Genomic DNA, 19,937 nt, shown 5'->3' with positions numbered 1-19,937 from the left:
CCACTGCTGAGACTACTTCTCCACGGTGCTGCAAGGTGTGGGATGCGCTGCGAGTGCTCCTGCTTTCCAAAGAGAACGAGCTTACCCACCCCACCCCACCCCCCGCCTTTTTTTTTCTTTTTTTTTTTTGGTCATTTTGTCTTTTTAGGGCCGCACCTGTGGCACACCGAAGGTTCCCAGGCGAGGGGTCAAATCGGAGCTACAGCTGCCAGCCTACACCACAGCCACAGCCACGCCAGATCTGAGCCACGTCTGCGAACTAAACCACAGCTCACGGCAACGCTGGATCCTTAACCCACTGAGCGAGGCCAGGGATCGAACCTGCAACCTCATGGTTCCTAGTCGGATTTGTTTCCACTGCGCCATGATGGGAATTCCTCCCCCTTTTTTTAAGGAAAGAGTGTTATCATTTAACTCTGTGCATGCTCTCCTGGGAAATGAGTTACTGGCTGTTTCTTCTCATTTTACCTTTTCTTCTTGTGTAACCTCAAATATTCAGAATACGTTTGCTGTTTAATCTGTTTATATCTCTTCTTCTGGGAGTTAATTATAACAGTAGCACTACTGGCAAACTGACTAGGAAGTTGGACAACAGAGAAACCAGAAGGACTGTATTCTCATGGGCACAAGTGCAAGAAAAGCAAAAAAAAAAAAAAAAAGGGTGAAAGTAGAAGTAAAATTGAATCTCCAACTTGACTTCTCAAAGATTATTAAACCAAAAGATAAAACACCAAAATATGAAATTCCACATTAAAAAGGTAGCTTTCAAGTTTAAAGGAATACCCCACCAAAAAAAAAAAAAAAAAATGGTGCTAAAAAGATTCTTGACAGGAAAATCATGCACTTAAAAAACAAAATAGAAACAAGAGCCACACTGTATTTTTAAAAGGGCCTCTATTTCTATCAGTGGCTTTCAGTGAATTTACAAACATCATCCATCAAATGAAACAATAAAATGTACAGATCATTTATTACCTTTTAGGGTTTCCAGCAAGTTTTTGGCTACAAACCAGCATATGGCTTCAAAGAAAGGGAATTTGAAAAGGTCTGGTGTTTTTAGCCTTTTTTCCATCTCATAACACCTAAATCAATAAAAATTGAAGAAATTTTTATTCATATGAGCAGTTCAAAGTGAAATGGAAGCAACCAGCTTAAGGAGAATAAAATAAGCAGCCACGGCCGAGGCCAGCCAAGCCCTGTGCACTGCTTAACAACGTCACATGCGGCTGAGACTGAGCTGTGGCCTTATTCGAATTCGACAGCACACTGAAGAATGTACACTGGCCTTCAAAAAGAGCACACCTTGGGATCTGTATCCTGGTTTTACCAGAAAGAATTTTACAAGGGTTCCACCACAATAAATACAGCAACACTGCCACAGCCACTCCGGGGGGATTCTTTAGGCTCCACTAAGCAGTCAATGTCAAGACCATGTTTGGCCGCTGGTCAAGGTGAGAAGACAGAAACCACCTTGCCACGGCGTGACTCTTCTGTGGGTGTCCTTGCCGCAGTCCACAGAGCCAGCCTTCCCCTGGCGACAGCTCAGATATAAAGAAAAAAGATACACACTTGGCAAGGACGGGAGCTGCCTGAGCTTAGAGCTTCATGCCCCGTAAGAGCTAGTATTTCTCACAACTCCACAGACACATGGCTTCCATGGGGAACAGGCCAACTTTAAAGAGTCTCACTCAGGAAAGCCCAAGATATGTCTTCCTACCAGGTATTTCTAGTTGTCCCAGTCCTGAGGCCGTTTATCAGGCAGGAACCATTTTACCATTTAAGCAATATTGCCTGGTAACATTCTTCTCTCATGAGGCTACCAGGGGAGTTATTGCCCAAAGGTCAACATCTCACACACAGGAGGAAGTAGCTGTCAATCCTTTGCCCCCAGCACCATCAAAGAGGTGTTTTGACAGCAATCCTCACTCAGGGTGCTCTTCCCCAGCACCTTTTGTCACATCTGAATCCGACTGGATTTAGTTCAATTCCCTCAAGGTAAAAACAGTCAAAGAAGAGCCTACCCATTTTTATGAAATTTTGAAATTTGGGGAAATATCTAGCGTCAAACAGAATGAGTTATTCTTTTTATTTTATTTATTTATTTGTTTTTGCTTTTTACGGCTGCACCCATGGCATATGGAGGTTCCCAGACTAGGGGTCTAATCAGAGCTTCAGCTGCCGAGCTATACCACAGCCACAGCAACTCGGGATCCGAGCCACGGCTGCGACCTACACCACAGCTCACGGCAACGCCAGATCCTTAACCACTTAGAGAAGCCAGGGATCAAACCCACAACCTCCCAGATCCTAGTCAGATTCGTTTCTGCTGCACCATGACGGGAACGCCTATTCTTTATATTTTGGATTAGAAAACCATCAGGGTGTTCATTTGTCAAAATTTTAACAGGATACTTTAAAAATTTTATTTTACTGAAGTATAGTTGATTCATAATGTTATGTTAATTTTCGCTGTACTGCAAAGAGATCTGGTTATATAAATATGTACATTCTTTCTGATATTCTTTCCCATTTCTCATATTCTTTTACATTATATTCTTTTTCATTGTCAGAGGATATTGAATATAGTTCCCTGTGCTATACGATTGGACCTTATTTATCCATCCTATATATAATACTTGGCATCTGCTAACGCCAAGCTCCCAATCCATCCTTTTCCAATCTGAACCCTAAAATTTAAAAAAAAAAAAAAAGAGGGGAGTTCCCACTGTAGCATGGTGGGTTAGGAATCCAACTGCAGCAGCTCAGGTCGCTGCTGAGGTATAGGTTCGATCCCTGGCCTGGTGCAGTAGGTTAAAGAAGGATCTAGGAGTTCCCATTATGGCTCAGTACATTAAGAACCCAACACAGTGGACATGAGGATGCACGTTCAATCCCTGGCCTTGATCAGTGGGTTAAGGATCTGGCATTGCTACAAGCTGGGGCATGAGTCGTAGACACAGCTCAGATCCCGAGTTGCTATGGCTGTGGCCTAGGCCTCAGCTATAGTTTCTATTTGAACCCTAGCCTGGGAATATCCAGATGCCACATGTGTCCCCCCCCCCCAAAAAAAAGTAAAAGAATAAAAGGATCCAGCATTGCCACAGCTGTGGCACAGGTAGCAGCGGTGGCTCAGATTCAACCCCTGGCCTGGAAACTTCAAAATGCCATGAGTGAGGCCATAAAATTAAAAAAAAAAAAAAAAGAAAGAAAAAAGTTCCCAATAGGAGTTCCCTAGTGGCCAATCAGTTAAGGATCCGGTGTTGTCACTGCTATAGCAGAGGTTTGCTCCCCAACCTGGGAACTTCTGCATGCCACAGGCATGGCCAAAAAAAAAAAAAAAAAACAAAGTTCCTAAGAGCCTATCTCCATGAAATCTCAAATATGTTGTTGAATTTTCTTTTTAACTTTTAGATAAAGTTGTAATTAAGAAAGCATAAAAACCCTTTAAATACTGATGACACAAACCTGAGCTGCATGCCAATGTTAAGGTTGTGCAGAAAGTTCCCCCCAAAAGCCATACAATCCTGAGACGTGAGCACAGCATGAATCCACCCTGAAATGGTTAAAAGTATATAAATCAGCGACTTTTCAATATTTAAGCCACACAAATATGCTACCTACCTGTGTTAAGAAACACAAAATATCAAAATCAGTTTACCTCATACTTAAATCCTATTATGATCTAGAGATTCACTGGTTCAAATATTTATTAAATGCCTATTACATGCTAGTCTCTCTGCTGAGTTTAAAGTAAACACATTGACCTAATGAGCAAAATTACAGTGCAGGATAAGTGAAGGTTTTTGTGGTTGTTGCTGTTTTAGTTTTTCAGTTTAAAAACACAATCTAACTTTATCCTAAAGATTTTGCTTTGAAACAAGTCAAATCTGGTTATAAGGAGGCAATCGCAGTCATTAAATAAACAATGGAGCTGGCTGAGTGCTTCGCCTCCCTAGCGTCATCCTGAAATGAGCATCTTTATGGACCAAGCAGAGGAGGATCAGTGGAACTCAACTGAGGACCTGCCTCTAAGAAAGAAAAGGCAGATCAGCCACATTCTATTACGTAGGTTTATGGTCCTATAAATACCAATGTTGGCAAATCAAAATGATGTCTTCCCTTAACATCAAAATGTTTTCTCGGAGCTCGCGTCGTGGCGCAGTGGTTAACGAATCCGACTAGGAACCATGAGGTTGCGGGTTCAGTCCCTGCCCTTGCTCAGTGGGTTAACGATCCGGCGTTGCCGTGAGCTGTAGTGTAGGTCACAGACGCAGCTCGGATCCCGCGTTGCTGTGGTTCTGGCATAGGCCGGTGGCTACAGCTCCAATTGGACGCCTAGCCTGGGAACCTCCATATGCCGCGGGAGTGGCCCAAAGAAATAGCAAAAAGACAAAAAAAAAAAAAAAGTGTTTTCTCATAAAAATGTTTTCAGGAGTTCCTGTCATGGCACAGCGGAAATGAAACCATGAGGTTGCAGGTTCTATCCCTGGCCTCGATCAGTGGGTTAAGGATCCGGCGTTGCTGTGAGCTGTGGTGTAGGTCACAGGTGTGACTTGGATCCTGTGTTGCTGTGCCTGTGGTGTAGGCCAGCAGCTGTAGCTCCGATGAGACCCCTAGCCCAGGAACCTCCCTCCATATGCTGTGGGTGAGGCCCTACAAAAGCAAAAAAAATTAAAACAATAAAAATGTTTTCAAAGTGAGGAACATTTTTAAGAGACAATGCCTAACTTTTGAAAGAAAGATCCCTAGACTGAACAGAAAGACATTATATAAATATATACACATACACCTACATGTATTGGCTGTTAAACAGACAAATACTATTTTCTTCATATTTTCCTATTTTGATCCCTCATTGTGCTATGACACAGTATCAAAAAATTTACCCACGAGGCTAGATTTCAAGTGGTGCCCATTTGTTGTGTGCAAAGGCACACAGTCTTGAGTCTACGATGGCTACAGATTCTGTAAAGCAGTAGTACTCAATGGAGGCAGTGCTGTGGAGAGTTTGGGAGGCTTTTTTTGTCATGATAATCAGGAGGCACTACTGGCATTTTGTGAGTGGGAGCCAGGGATGTAAGGACAGTTCCACACAGTAAGAAACTGTCCTGCATTACTCAGGACTTTCACATTCCTGCTGGGCATTCAGACAGGTACAAAATCTGTCATTCACCGTCTGCGCCCAGAAACTATAACCCCAGTAATACGTAAACAAAGTATCTGAACCGCTGGGCCCAGCACTCCGTGTTTTAATGAGGCTTTCAGGTGATCCTGACGGTCAATGAAGTTTGAGAACCATTCATCTAGACCAACGCCACAGCCTCTGAGTTGCCCATCACACACCTGTATGGTGAGCTGGCCTGTGCATCATTCTGTCTTCTAATGCTGCTGCGTCTGCGCAGGAACATCTTGAAATAGTACTTTATTACAAATTACTTTCAGTTTCTTCTCTATGTTCTAGTTAGGTCATTACATCAGTTTGGGGGTGGGATTATTGGTGTAGGTGGTTATATTGCTGATAAACTTGAACTCAAAACTTTGAGGCAGGCATACCAAAACGTTTGTTATAAGAGGGAGCATTGAGGAGAGGCTTTAAGGGAGCAGCTTAGCCCATTCACAATGAAACTACTGATGTGTGTCTAGATTTATAAATTCTAGTTCTAGGCGCCCATTCATTTATTCAACACATTATTATACACGCCAGAACCAAGGTAGGAAAGCAGGGCCTGTAACAGAACCCTGCTAATTTTCTGCAGCCATTAAGGTCCCCTAAATCACAAGAACACAATTCTCAAATCCACTGCCCCAGAAAGTCCATACCCTGCATTCAGTCATGTCCCAAAATGACACGCCTGATACACCATACTTGAGGCTACGATAAGGCTGGTACTCAGCACCTTCCCAGGGTCCCTCAAAATACGCTCATTGCCTTCTACCTGTCCCAGGACAGCAGCCCAGATTCTTACAGCAGGCTTGCTGACCCATTAAAACTGAAGAGAATTTCATCAAAATTTTAAAATTTTGTACAAAGGCTGTTATCAAGAAAATGAAAAGACAACCCACAGAATGGGAGAGAATATTTGCAAGTCGTATATCTGACAAGGATCTAGTATACAGAATATATAAAGAATGCTAACGATTCAACAATAAAAAGACAACCCAACTTAAAAACAGGCAAATAATTTAAATAAAAATTTCTCCAAAGAAGATATTCAAATGACCACTAAGCATAAGAAAAAGGCTCAGTATCAGTACTCATAAGGAAATGCAAATCAAAATCACAATGAGACACTAGTACATCATACCTACTAGAATGGCAAAACTAAAAAAAAAAAGATAATTGCAGTGTTGGTGAGGATGTGGGGAAATTGGAACACCTGTATATTGCTGGTGGGAATATAAAATGGTGCAACCATTAGGAAAACAATTTGGTAGTTCTTCAAAAAGTTAACTATCATTAAACCATATGACCTAGCAATTCCACTACTAGGTGTATAACCAAGGGAAATACTTTTTTACACAAATGTTCAAAGTGGCACTATTCGTAACAGCCAAAAAGTGGAAACAATCCAAATGTCCATCAACTGAAGGGATAAACGAAATGTGGAACAGCCATACAATGGGATATTATTTAGCCATAAAAAGTACTGAAGCACTGAGAAGTGCTACAACACGGATGAGCTTGGTAAACATAATGCTGATTAAAAGAAGCCAGATACAAAAAGTCACAGATTCCACATGTTATATATGAAATACCCAAAACAGGCAAATCCACAAAGATGGAAAGTACATTGGCAGTTGCTGGGGCCTCAGAGGTGGGGAAACGGGGAGTGACTGCTAATGTGTATGGAGGTGACAAAATGGTTTGGAATTAGGGGTAGGGTTGCACAGCTCTGTTAATCTATTAAAAACCACTGAATTGTATAAAACTCTTAGAGGAAAACACAGGCCAAACACTCTCTGACATAAACGACAGCAACATCTTCTCAGATCCACCTCTTAGAGTAATGGCAGTAAAAACAAAAATAAATAAATGAGATCTAATTAAACTGAAAAGTTTCTGCACAGCAAAGGAAACCCTAAACAAAATGAAAAGACAACCCACAGAATCCAACCAGAAAATCTTTGCAAATGAATCGACTGACAAGGGATTAATCTCCAAAATTTATAAACACCTTCTGCAGCTCCATACCAAAAAAACAAACAACCCCATCAAAAAATGGGCAGAAGATCTAAACAGACAATTCTCCAAAGGAAACATACAGATGGTCAAAAAACACATGAAAAGATGTTCAACATCACTCATTGTCAGAGAAATGCAAATCAAAACCACTATGAGGTAACACCTTACACCGGCCAGAATGGCCACCATCCTTAAGTCTACAAACAAGAAGTGCTGGAGAGGGTGTGGAGAAAAAGGAACCCTATATTACACTGTTGGTGGGATTGTAAATTGGTGCAGCCACTGTGGAAAACAGTATGGAGATGCCTCAGAAAACTCAAAATAGAACTACCATTTGATCCAGCAATCCCACTCCTGGGCATCTAATCCAGAGAAAACCACGACTCACAAAGACACATGTACTCCAGTGTTCATTGCAGCACTATTTGCAATAGCCAAGACATGGAAACAACCTATGTCCATCGACAGAGGAGTGGATCCAGAAGATGTGGTACAAATACACAATGGAATATTGCTTAGCCATTAAAAGGAAAGAAATACTGGCATTTTTAGCAACATGGACAGACCTAGAAATTATCATGCTGAGTGAAGTCAGCCATACAATGAGAAAACATCAAATGCTTTCACTGACATGTGGAATCTGAAAAGAGGACAGAATGAAATTCTTTGCAGAACAGATACTGACTCACAGACTTTGAAAAACTTACGGTTTCCAAAGGAGACAGTTTGGGGGGTGGGGGGATGTGCTGGGGTTATGGGATGGAAATCCTATAAAACTGGGTTGTGATAATCATTGTACAACTATAAATGTAATAAATTCATTGAGTAATAAAAATAAATAAAATAAAAGAGGAAAAAAACCCCACTGAATTGGACACTTTAAAAGGGTGAGTATTATTTAATGCGAATTTTTCTAAATAGAAATAAAATGAAGACAAATGACATAAAACACAATACTAAAACAGGTCCTGACTGTAAGAGAAGCCCTCTAAGGGACAAAGAAGTGAAAAATCCAAGATCAGAGTAATCTCTCAGGCTACACAAAACTATTTTCCAAACAGGTGAAAGCCAGGGGTTCTAATTAAAAGTGATTCTGTGTGATGAGTCTGCCCTATGGGGAACGAGGATGGGATTAAAAACTTACCTGTAGGAACAAATAAGGTATGTCCCTGCTTCACCACACATTTGTAGCATTTGTCAACCTTATCTCCAAAAAACACTTCACTCTGGGTCACCGATGAACTCCAAGATTCATAGAGTGCCAAATTGTCATCTGTTGGCTTAATCAAATAAAAAATCTTCTCGCCCTGGGAGAAAACAATCACACAATTTTTAAAAAAGTAAATGCCATTCTTAGCATGGCCTATATTGATGCAATTTCCCAATACAATGATCTAAATTATATTAGATAATCATCAGATTTTTTTTTTTTAGGTTCAAAAAGATGTTATTTCACATACCTAATCAATAGCTATTATCCTTAATAAGCATTTTCCCAAGAGCTAAAGCTCCCCCTCCTGAATACGACAAGGGGTCAATACAGCAGCAATGGAGAAACAGTTGCAAGAGAGGAAGGGAAAGAATCACAAGCATCCTACTGGCCTTTCTTTCAAGGTATAGAAGTAAATGCATGTTAATAGGCCCCAGGTTTCCGGGTCTCATCTTTGCAAACTTTGGCCTTCCTCCTAAGACCTATATATAATTATTTTTAAAGACCTATAAATAAACTTCTTTTAATGAATTAACCCTTTGCTTTCTCGTGGAGAAAAGGCAGAGGCGCTCAAGGGCATGGCATCAAATATAGTCCAGAGCACTGCTGATGCACAGGCATTTGATAGAGACAAAGACGTGGCTCCAGATTAGCACTGTCCAAAAGAACTTCCCGTGATGATAGAAATGTTTTCGATCTGAGCTACTCAGTATAGTAATTATAAGCCCTATGCAGTTACTGAGCACTTCAAATTTAACTGATGCGAATAAGGAAGCTGAATTTTAAATTATATTTAATTACTTAAATTTAGCCACACGTGGCTAGTGGCTACTGCATGGAACAGCGCAGTTCTAGCTAAAGCAAGGTAAATATAAGCTGCCGAGGAGAATGAGTATTTTTACAGGCATTCCTGACTTATTCAACTACATGTCTTAGCCTGATCTTAAGGGTCAGAAGCAATTATTACTGTAATTTTGCTCTTTCTCAGATATTTGATTTTTTTTTTTGGTCTTTTTTTTTTGTCAGACCTGCAATATGCAGAACTTTCTGGGGCCAGGGATTGAACCCGTGCTAAAGCGGTAAAAAAAAAAAGCCATAGCAGTGACAACGTGAGATCCTTAACCCACTGAGCCATCAGGGAACTCTTCAGGTATTTGATTCTTAACTGACAATTCAATAGCGGGGAGAAGAATGAAGAGAGACAAATGGCTAAAAGAGATTAACTCACAAGAAGGGGCAAAAAAGAGGAATCTATAAATTCAGAATTCATGGCTCCTCCATTACTTAATATTTTTTTTAAAATAATACTTCTTGGGAGTTCCCGTCGTGGTGCAGTGGTTAACGAATCCGACTAGGAACCATGAGGTTGTGGGTTCGGTCCCTGCCCTTGCTCAGTGGGTTAACGATCCGGCATTGCCGTGAGCTGTGGTGTAGGTTGCAGACGCGGCTCGGATCCAGCGTTGCTGTGGCTCTGGTGTAGGCCAGTGGCTACAGCTCCAATTCGACCCCTAGCCTGAGAACCTCCATATGCCGCGGGAGCGGCCCAAGAAATAGCAAAAAAATAAAAATAATAAAAATAATACTTCTTTAAGCACTTAAAATGATATATTCTACTGGGAAAGTACAAAAAACTTCTCTTTACAAATGTCCTTTATAGCAAATGAATGTACCTGTAGAAAAATAAGACTCTGTGCTTTTGTGAATAAGAGAACAAATACCCCAAGCTTACCCAGAGGACATGGTACCAGACTGAAGTCCCACCAAAGTCAATGTGGAAATCTGTGTAGCTGTCTTGAACTCCCATTAAGCAGTATTTCTGAACAAATGGCTTAGGAAAGACTGAATCATCTGGCCAATAATTTTCCACCCAGGAAAGTTTTCTGGCTATATCAGGAACCTCCACCAATTCAGACATCCTTTAAAAAAACAAACACACATATACACACACGCCCACGTCATGCAAATTAAAACTTCTTAAAATTGCATCTCCATCTCAACACAAACTGGAACTCAAGGCTCACCACAATAGTTAAAGTTTGGGCGTGCCAAAGCAAAACTGACAACATAGCTTTATCACTGGACCACACAAGTATGTTTCTTACTAAAATAAACTCATGATTTAACTTCATTTAGCTAACACTCAGAAGGCTTAACCAAAACGTCCAGAACTACTCACTTTGTATCTGAAAATTCAAGGCTGATCACATTTAACACTTTTGGTCTGTTAGGATTCATGAAGTATTTAACATAATTGTGAAGTGTCATTTTGCTGTCTGCCTGCCTTGCCACATCAATGACATCTATCACTTTGTCACCACCTGCAGAGAAAAATTACAGTCTTATTATTGGGCTTAAGAGCTTCATCAATAAATGCCCTAAACACAAATATTTTAAAGACCATATTCACTTGGTATGATAATTATACCGTCTCTAAAAGTATATAACCTAGACAAAGATTCTTCCTATAGCCTTACTTTTTAAGTCCAACTAGAACTTTTGAACAAGGGACGGTTTTTGAAGGAAAAGAATAAAGCAATAAAGAGAGTGCTGCATAATCAACACGGAGCATAAAACCTATGTTTACAAAGCTTTCTATATACCAATGGCTTATTGTGCAGCTCACGACAAAAATGCATTATATTGGTAGGTGGAAACTATACCACATGCTCGGGGTCTTAATTCATGCACAGAATGAAGACACTGATTTTTCCCTTTCACTTCTTTAACATCTAAGATTTTAAGTCCATCATTTTGAAAAACCAGTCACTGGGTAATCAGTAAACAAATTAACCAGGACAGTTTCTATTTGCCTGGTAGTGTCTTCACACGTTCTGCTTCAAGAAAAAAATGAGTGGTTAGGAAGCAAAAATCAGCTCTTATTAGTATTTGTGAAAAGAGATCTGAATTGAGATTAATTTATAATTTTCCTATAAAACCATGAGTTATTGCTTGCACACCAATGCATCACCCTAAAAAGCATACTCAGTTTTATAGGGTCCTATAGAATAATGTGAAATTCGAAACATGGCAATACAAATGAGTGCCATTTTCTTACTTTAATGTAACTTTATATAACTTAAGAAAGTATTGCCAAGTAGACTTTATTTTATATTTAGGAGGCAAAACAATTCTGTTAACTGAAGCACTTCTCAGTACTACAAAGTTAGCTATTAAGTAGTTTGAACATTTTTCCTACAGTTATGTTACACCGGCCATTTAGCTTGCAGTGCTATCTCTGCAAACAGGTTTAGGTGAAATCTCAGCTTCATCCTCTAATTTATCAAGTAACTCAAAACTAGCTGCATGTGAAGTCACAGCAATTTAATTGGATTTCTTCAGTGAAACAATTATCAATGTCAACCAATGGATCAATAAAGGGGCAAGTTATCAGGCATTTCATGCTCAGGACAAAATGTACTATAAAGAATACATAGTTTGAGTTAAGACAGATTAGAGATTTAATGCTCAAATAATCGCTATTGCTGACGAGGAATGAGACCCTTCATAGTCAGCTTTATCTCTAAATATCCTGATAAGAATGAAAGAAGCAACTGAAAATGTCAATGATACTGCAAAAGATAAAGGGTTTTCCATCGTGTTTCTTATGCCTTCCTGGACCTCAATGTAACAAATTAAGTCCAGCCATCACTAAATGGAAATATCACCAAGTCATTAACATAAAAACTGGTTTGAAAATGAGCTCCTCTTTTTTCATGGCCTTTCTCTAGGCAGCAGGAGGTCACTAAAGCAGGATCCAGAAATCTTGCACCTGCATGCTGCTACAGAGGCTGAGGACCAATCCAATTTTCCAAGCTTCTTCCCCATATCTGTTAGCTACCTCTCAGGAATAATTTTTCCTAAGCAGGTATCAGGAAATTTGATGACAACAACAAAAAAGCAACAGGATGAGGCTGAGTCACCTAAAATATGCAAAATGTTTCTGTTTTCCTGAATGCAGGTCTGATGAGAAAAAATAGTTTTCAACATAGGTGATAATGAATTTTACTTTTCCTGACCCAGAAACTGAACTAAATTAACATTCCTTCATTCGACTTTTAATATTTTTGGGATAACATCAATTTTACTTTTACCATATTTTCCCAAGTAATTAAAGGAATCAAGTTCGTACCTACATAACGTTCCACATCCATAACAGAAAAAGTAGGTGGAGGGAGCCTGAGTCCTAGATCATCTAATTTGGGGACCATAATAGGGACTTCAAATCCATGTTTCTCCAGGTATCTTTGTGTCAGCTGGCTGCCATGCATCTTTACAATGATTTCATCGGCACTAAGGAAAGCAGAGTCAAATGTCATCTTTGTTGATAAGTCAAAAAAATAATTTGGCAATGGGTTAATTCACATACTATATTATTAACCATATCAGTGATTCTCAGCTAGGGACTGAACCTGTGCCTTAGCAGTGACCTGAGCCACAGTGCCAATGCCAGGTCCTTAATCTGCTGAGCCACAAGGAAACTCCCTAATTCTCCTCTTTATAACAAATGTTTTACAAAGTCCCTTTTAGTATACTAAAGTAAAAGTCATAAATAATTACTTCAATACATATAATTGGAAATATATATATTATATAAAATACCTTAAATATAACAAGATGAAAAACAAATTAGTTTATAGCAAAATGTGTATTTCAATACATGAATGTTCAGGTAAACAAGACTAGAAAAGATAATAGAATAATAGGATGCTTACAATTAGTTGTAACAATCTTGTAAAAAGTAACAAAATTAGAAGCCACCCAACACAAGCTGTGTAGGAATCCCGAAGAGCAAAAGGGAGGGGGTATTTTAGAATAAAAGCCAGTTAGGATAAGTAAAAAACAGGACAGATTCCATCTGGCTATGAGATCCTACACAAATATTTATTACACCCTACAGTCTCATGAGACCGGACAATTCATGCTACCTCTGCACACTGGAGGATGACTAGCATCCATGGTCCCTTTCCACTGAGAAAATGTCCAAATACCCCAATTGAGAACTCCTGATCTGAATGATCTGTTGCAACCAATATTTAGTAAGTTTTATAAGTAGTCACCTTAAGCCACTAAAGAGTTGTTCAATCTCCAACTGCCCCCTCTGATGACTAGCACATTATAGGTATTACATTTAAGTGTGGTTTGTCTCTTTTCACTTTCCCTATCTAACCATAAATCAAAGATCTCTTTAAATGGGGATGTTCTAGGAGTTTCTGTCGTGGCTTAGTGGGTAAAGAACCCGACTAGTACCCATGAGGATGCGGGTTCAATCCCTGGCCTCCCTTCATGGGTTAAAGAGCCAGCATTGCCACAAGCTGCAGCATAGGTCACAGATGCAGCTTGGATTTAGCATGGCTGTGGCGCAGGCTGGCAGCTGTAGCCCTGATTCAACCCCTAGCCTAGGAACTTCCATAGGCTGCAGGTGCAGCCCTAAAAGAGAAAAAAAACAAATGGAGATGCTCTTGATTTTATTTTCCAAATGCTCAGAGGACACAGCCACTCTACATGCAAAGTTAAGCGCAACACTTGCATCATAGGTTAAAACACAACAATTTCCATTTATACAATCAGATCTTAACTGCCCTGATGTCATCTGCAGCCTAGGTGTCAAGGGGAAGACAGGAGAAACTGGGTGTCTGAATCACTAAGCTCAGATCATCCCACTTTCTCACTAAAAGAAGGTCAGTTTGAGGCCTAAAAAAAAACTGAGACAGACTTTTCTTGGATAGTCTTGAAAGTAGAGGGCTTCCATTGCCTTTATCTAACTGAATTCTGTGCTGCCGTTTTTGTTGTTGTCATTGGCTTTTTTGGCCGAATCTGCAGCATATCCAGGCCAGGGATGGAATCCAAGCTGCATCCTCGACCTATGCCACAGCTCCGGCAATGCTGGATCCTTAACCCACTGTCCCAGGCTGGGGATCAAACTTGCAAGGCTGGAGTTCCCATCATGGTGCAGTGGAAACAAATCCAACTAGGAACCATGAAGTTAAGGGTTCGATCACTGGCCTCGCTAGTAGGTTAAGGATCTGGTGTTGTTGTGAGCTGCAGTGTAGGCTGCAGAAGCAGGTCGGATCCTGAGTTGCTGTGGCTCTGACATAGGCCGGCAACTACAGCTCCAATTGGACGCCTAGCCTGGGAACCTCCATATGCCACAGGTGCAGCCCTAAAAAGACAAAAAGAAAAGACAAAACAAACAAGCAAACAACAAAAAAAACTTGCATCGCCACAGAGACAAGCCAGGTCATTAACCCACTGCACCACAGCGGGAACTCCTGTGCTGCCTTTTATTTTCCCCATAAGCATCCGTAAGTGTTCCTTCTTCAGCAACCTGTGAGAATCTAACAACTCCTTAAATACCAATCTAAAGGAGATCATCCATCACTTGCGCCCCTTCACCTTAAAGGTTTGTTGCTTTACTTCCCCTCTGATCAGAAATACATAGGCACAAGTGCTTAAAAATACAAGTACTTCATTACACACAAGAGAAAAAAATTGGACACAAACTAAATATATACCATAGTGGGATGGTTAAGTAAATTATGGTGTGTGTGTGTGTGTGTGTATATATATATACACTCTTGCACACTACACAGCAGTTAAAGAGTGAGGCAAATTTGTGTCTACATATAGAAGGATATCTATTAAATATAACAGTAAAAAAAAAAGGCAAGTTGCACAACATATGCAACATAACCCCATTTTATTTTTAAAAAATTAGGTATATATACATCTATTTACCTATATACATAAATGTTTAAAAGTTATCATTTATGTGAAAAAGAGTCTCAAAAGACTTTAAGTCTTAAAACAGGGGACAGAGAAGCGAACCCATTCACTTTTTTTTTTGTTTTTTTTTAGGGCCGCACCCGTGGCATATGGAGGTTCCCAGGCTAGGGGTTGAATTGGAGCTGTAGCCGCTGGCCTACACCACAGCCACAGTAACACCAGAACTTTAACCCACTGAGCGAGGCCTGGGATCAAACATACATCCTCATGGATACTAGTCGGGTTCATTGACCATTGCGCCACTACAGGAACTCCCACTCACTTTCTTTTATACACTTCTGTGTTTATCACATTAAAGATGTATCATTTAGTTACTGTAGCTCTACCATGGTTTTAAATGATGTGGAGGTTTATGGAGTTAAAACCAAAGACCTTTAATTAATGGTTAAGTACAGTGTGGACATTTGTGACCATCTCTCCGTCACCTGCTTTCATTTGTGTTTAGTACTTTGGCAAAGAAGCCACAGGAATCACGTGGCCAGGATTTTTAATACTCTTTTTCTTTCTTTCTTTTATTTTCTTTTTTTTTTTTTTGGTCCTTTTAGGGCCGTACCTGCAGCATATGGAAGTTCCCAGGCTAGAGGTCAAATTGGAGCTACGGTTGCCAGCCTACACCACAGTCACAGCAACATGAGATCCAAGCCACGTCTGCAACCTACACCACAGCTCGCGGCAATGCCAGATCCTTAACCCACTGAGCAAGGGCAGAGATCAAACCCACAACCTCATGAATACTAGTCAGGTTCGTTACCACTGAGCCAGGACGGGGATTCCTAACACTTTTCTTTTGGGTTACAAACCTGTATTTAAAAAATGAAAGCTATGTCTCCTATTCCTGAAAGATTCACATTCACAGGTCAATACTAAATTGTTTCTATGGTTTTAGGGAACTCACAACTCTCTCTGAAGCCGTCCCTTAGACCCTGGCTGAAAACTCCAAAGCAAACAATGAAAACAATTACTTCTCTAATGATTTTGTAGAGAATATTTGAGGATAGGGTCTTTAATATCATGAAAATCAGGTGGAAAACTACTGGGCTTCATATATGTTTATACACATATTTTTTCCTCTCAGTACGTGAGGGAGTCAACAATAGCTGCTGACCATTTACGTTTCTGTTTAAGGGAGGGGGCTAGCCAGGAATCCTGAAGACTGTGAAGAAATAGCAGGGTTTTATAGTTACAGGATCCGAAATAATTCCGTAATGGGCTGCATATGATATTGTGATTGAAATTTAAATTGTGCTTCCCCTTTTTAACAAGCCTGGATATGATCTCGTGTAAAAAGCCTATTAAGCATTATCACTTTAAATAGATGTCAGGCAGTGAGTAGGAAATGATCTAAATTAGCATAGTTAAATGCTGTATAATGCTTTTGATGCTCTTCAAGCCACAGATAACTCAAATACTTTCCATTATCTTTTTAAAAAAAATCAAAAAAGCCCAGTCCTGCTGCCCCCAGAGGCTAAGTAACAATTTCGGGTACTCCTGGCAGACATAGGGTGGAGACAGATAGGAAAACAACATAATGAAAAAACAGAGCATGAAAACAGGAGTAGGTGGGATGAAGATGAAAAAGCAGCAGCAGCTGCATCACGTAAGGAACAAAGTACGAGAATAACTGCCTTAGATTAGTGTGCTTGAAACTTTTTGGACTGGGGCCCGCAGTTACAAAATACATTTTTACACAGCGACCCAGCACACATACATGTAACAAAAGTTCCATGCAACTATGCTTGCTTACGCCTATTAACTTCAGTGTACCAATATTTTCTATTCTATTTCATTTTGACAAGTAAAAAGCTGATGGAGAACAACAATGGCTTGCAAACCAAAGCTTGAAAACACTGCTTTAGATAACGCCATTTCAATAGGCAACATCCTTAAATGTCGTTGGTCATAAGAGGGTTCCATACCTTGGGAAGACTCGAGAACGTAATTCCTTCACGAAAGTTCTAGTTCCAGCCTGCACGGGTTTGGAACCATCATCAACCTCCGTGTAGTCGTGCCTGTGCCAGTTCCTCCTCTTTTTCACTGGATTTTTAGATTAAAAAAAGAAAACCATTTTGTAACTGGTGGTACTATGTACTTTCTAATCACTGGTCTTTATAATCAGAAATAACAACTGTCAAGTATAATAATAACATTTTCAATATATTTCTAAGGCTAAAGAAGTAAAATTTATGAAAAACTGCAATTATAGGCAATTAACTGTGGGTTTTTAAAAGTCTATTTTTTCATTTCAAATTATTTTAAAACTAAGTCAAGAATTCAAAATAGCAGATTGAGCCTTTTATAACATCCACATTTATACATACTAAAACTATCACAATTATTTAAAATCATGATTTTCACAAGAACATTAGGTACAATATGATTTTTATGCACCATCCAAATTATCTTCTCGGGGCAGTGCCTTTGATCCCACATCGGAAATCTATTTTAATAGCACAGTTCCCTTCTCGTTTATGTCAAGGTGTATTCCCAAAATAAGTATGGTTACACTGACACAAAGAATAGCAGGCGAAGAGTTCCCGTTGTGGAGCACTGGAAATGAATCCGACCAGTATCCATGAGGCTACAGGTTCAATCCCTGGCCTCGCTCAGTGGGTTAAGGAGCGTTTCTGGGAGCTGTGATGGAGGCTTAAGACACGGCTCGGGTCTGGCATTGCCGTGGCTGTGGTGTAGGCCGGCAGCTACAGCTCTGACTCAACCCCTAGGCTGGGAACTCCCATATGCCCCAGGTATGGCCCTAAAAAGCAAAAACAAACAAACAAACAAAAATTGCAGGTGACTGCAGCATAATGGAAGCACAACAAGTAAGATGACAGTAAATAACTGACAGTTCCATGCTAAGATCCTGTGACTCTATGTAGCCCTGGGAGGCTACAATCTTGAATACGCACAGAAACCGAAATCAGGAGACTTGGCTTTGACTCCTTGTTTAGCTATGACTTACTCTGCGACCTTGGGCAAAAGACTTAACATGTCTGGGTCCCATCTCCTCAATGCAGAAATGAAGAGGATGGGCGCTGTTTTACAGAATGTGTTGAAGAACCTTAATGAAAGGGAAGATGGAGAAGAGGCAGAGATGAGAGCTCTGGACCTCACTCCTCTTTCTACCAGGGTGGCATCACCAACACATCTTTGTGTGCAGTATCAACGTAAGATTTCAGTTTTACTCCTCTTTAAGTTTGAAAATCACCTTTAAGCCTAAAACCCCCATGATTCTGGTCAATGTATCAAAAAGTAAGATGGAGAGCAACGTGGATAGACAGTTTCATAGACAGATATGAGTTAAAGTAACTTAAAGTGTTAATAGTGGAACCTAGGTGGTGGCTTTAGAGGTACTTGTTGCAAAATTCTTTCAAATTTTCCTATATGTTTTCCTGCATGTATAATAAAACCTTGGTGAGCAGACAACTCTGAGTCTAAATTACTTCAATCCTTTGCCTTACAAAGATCATAATAAAAAAAAATAATGCTGAATTCTCATGGATAAGGGGAAGTCACACTAAATAATCAATAGGGGTGGAAATAAGGCTTATTCATATCGAAGAGTCTAAAGCAAAATTCCCAAGTAATTTATGGCAGTCAGAGCCTCAATATGGAAGAGTAAATCCCATTTTTTAAACACCTCATGGAAAAAACTGACAATCATTAAGCAATCTTCCTAGAAAATACCATTAAGATGTCCTTTGTGTGTTATTCTTTTCTTACTTAAAATTAGTTCTAAAATTCAAGGGTGCAGTTCCCTTAGTGGTGCAGTGGGTTAAGGACCCAGTGTTGTCACTGCTGTGGCTCATGTAGAAGCTATGGCACAGGTTCCAATCCCTGGCTCCAGAACTTCTGCTTGCTGTGGGTGTGGCCCCCCCAAAAAATTCAAGAGTATTTCATCTCAAGTTTTTTTCCTATATATACGGGCAACCAATAAGCTGCCGATTACTCTTCCTTGCTATCAAACGTGCTAACTTGCAGGATGTTAGGAGAAAACTACAGCTGTCCTGATGGGCCAGCAGACTCATTAACATGTAACATCAACCACTGCAAGAGCTGACTGAATTTCTTAGAAGAAGGCCACTGAAAGAGTACTTTAACAGTGGTCAGAGGGCAAGGAGAGAAAATTTTGAGTCTGGATTGCATGTGCCTGAGGAGCACTGAGAATATGTGTTTAAGTATTGGGCTAGGCTGGCTGGTGTTCTGCTTTTTTTTTTTTTTTTTTTTGAGGGGGGCTGTTTTTTTCATACTGGCCCTCGAATGGAGTTCTTACTAGTCGGGTTCGTAATCCACTGAGCCACACTAGGAACTCCTCAAATGGAGTTCTAAATTCCCATTAAGGGGGTAAAGTCAAAAATTCACCAAATGGATGAATATTATACTGTCTCAATGGTGTCTGTAGTAAGGACTCCTGGGGAACTCTGAAAGAAACAGGAAACCCTTGATGGCAAGCAAGAAAGGCTTAAGAGCAGAGAGAAGGGGACCAAAAGGGATACCCAAATTAGGGGTGAGGGTGAGCCTTAAGTCAAGATAAAACAGATTACTGGAATGGATCTTGGGCATTTTCCTCATGGGTACTTAGTGTAGGAATTTTACCCAGAAGACATCCGATGACTGATCTTATGTTATCCAAGGAGGAGAAGCACATGAAGGGGCAGGTAAGAGTCAAGCTTCTCTCTGAAGCATTGTTATTCAAAGTACAGGTCATGATCCATTATGGATTGTGAAATCAATTTAGTGAGCATAACGAGCTTTTAAAAAAAT

General features: G+C 40.1%; 1 protein-coding gene across 1 annotated transcript in view; it reads right to left on the bottom strand.

Moving 5' to 3' along the window:
• Positions 1-19,937, bottom strand: part of KDM7A (lysine demethylase 7A) — an 83,847-nt gene that overhangs the window by 28,083 nt on the left and 35,827 nt on the right. The window contains exons 3-9 of the mRNA XM_047762904.1: positions 17,093-17,210; positions 12,523-12,683; positions 10,570-10,711; positions 10,123-10,309; positions 8,328-8,490; positions 3,466-3,553; positions 976-1,082 (exon numbers count right to left, since the gene is read on the bottom strand). Of these exons, the coding sequence (XP_047618860.1) occupies positions 976-1,082; positions 3,466-3,553; positions 8,328-8,490; positions 10,123-10,309; positions 10,570-10,711; positions 12,523-12,683; positions 17,093-17,210 (966 nt within the window). The remainder of the gene's footprint in view (positions 1-975; positions 1,083-3,465; positions 3,554-8,327; positions 8,491-10,122; positions 10,310-10,569; positions 10,712-12,522; positions 12,684-17,092; positions 17,211-19,937) is intronic.

Source organism: Phacochoerus africanus, chromosome 16 (genome assembly GCF_016906955.1).
Source record: "Phacochoerus africanus isolate WHEZ1 chromosome 16, ROS_Pafr_v1, whole genome shotgun sequence".
NCBI lineage: Eukaryota > Metazoa > Chordata > Mammalia > Artiodactyla > Suidae > Phacochoerus > Phacochoerus africanus.
Note: the sequence above shows the minus strand (reverse complement) of the source record. Positions and strands in the feature narration are given on the sequence as shown.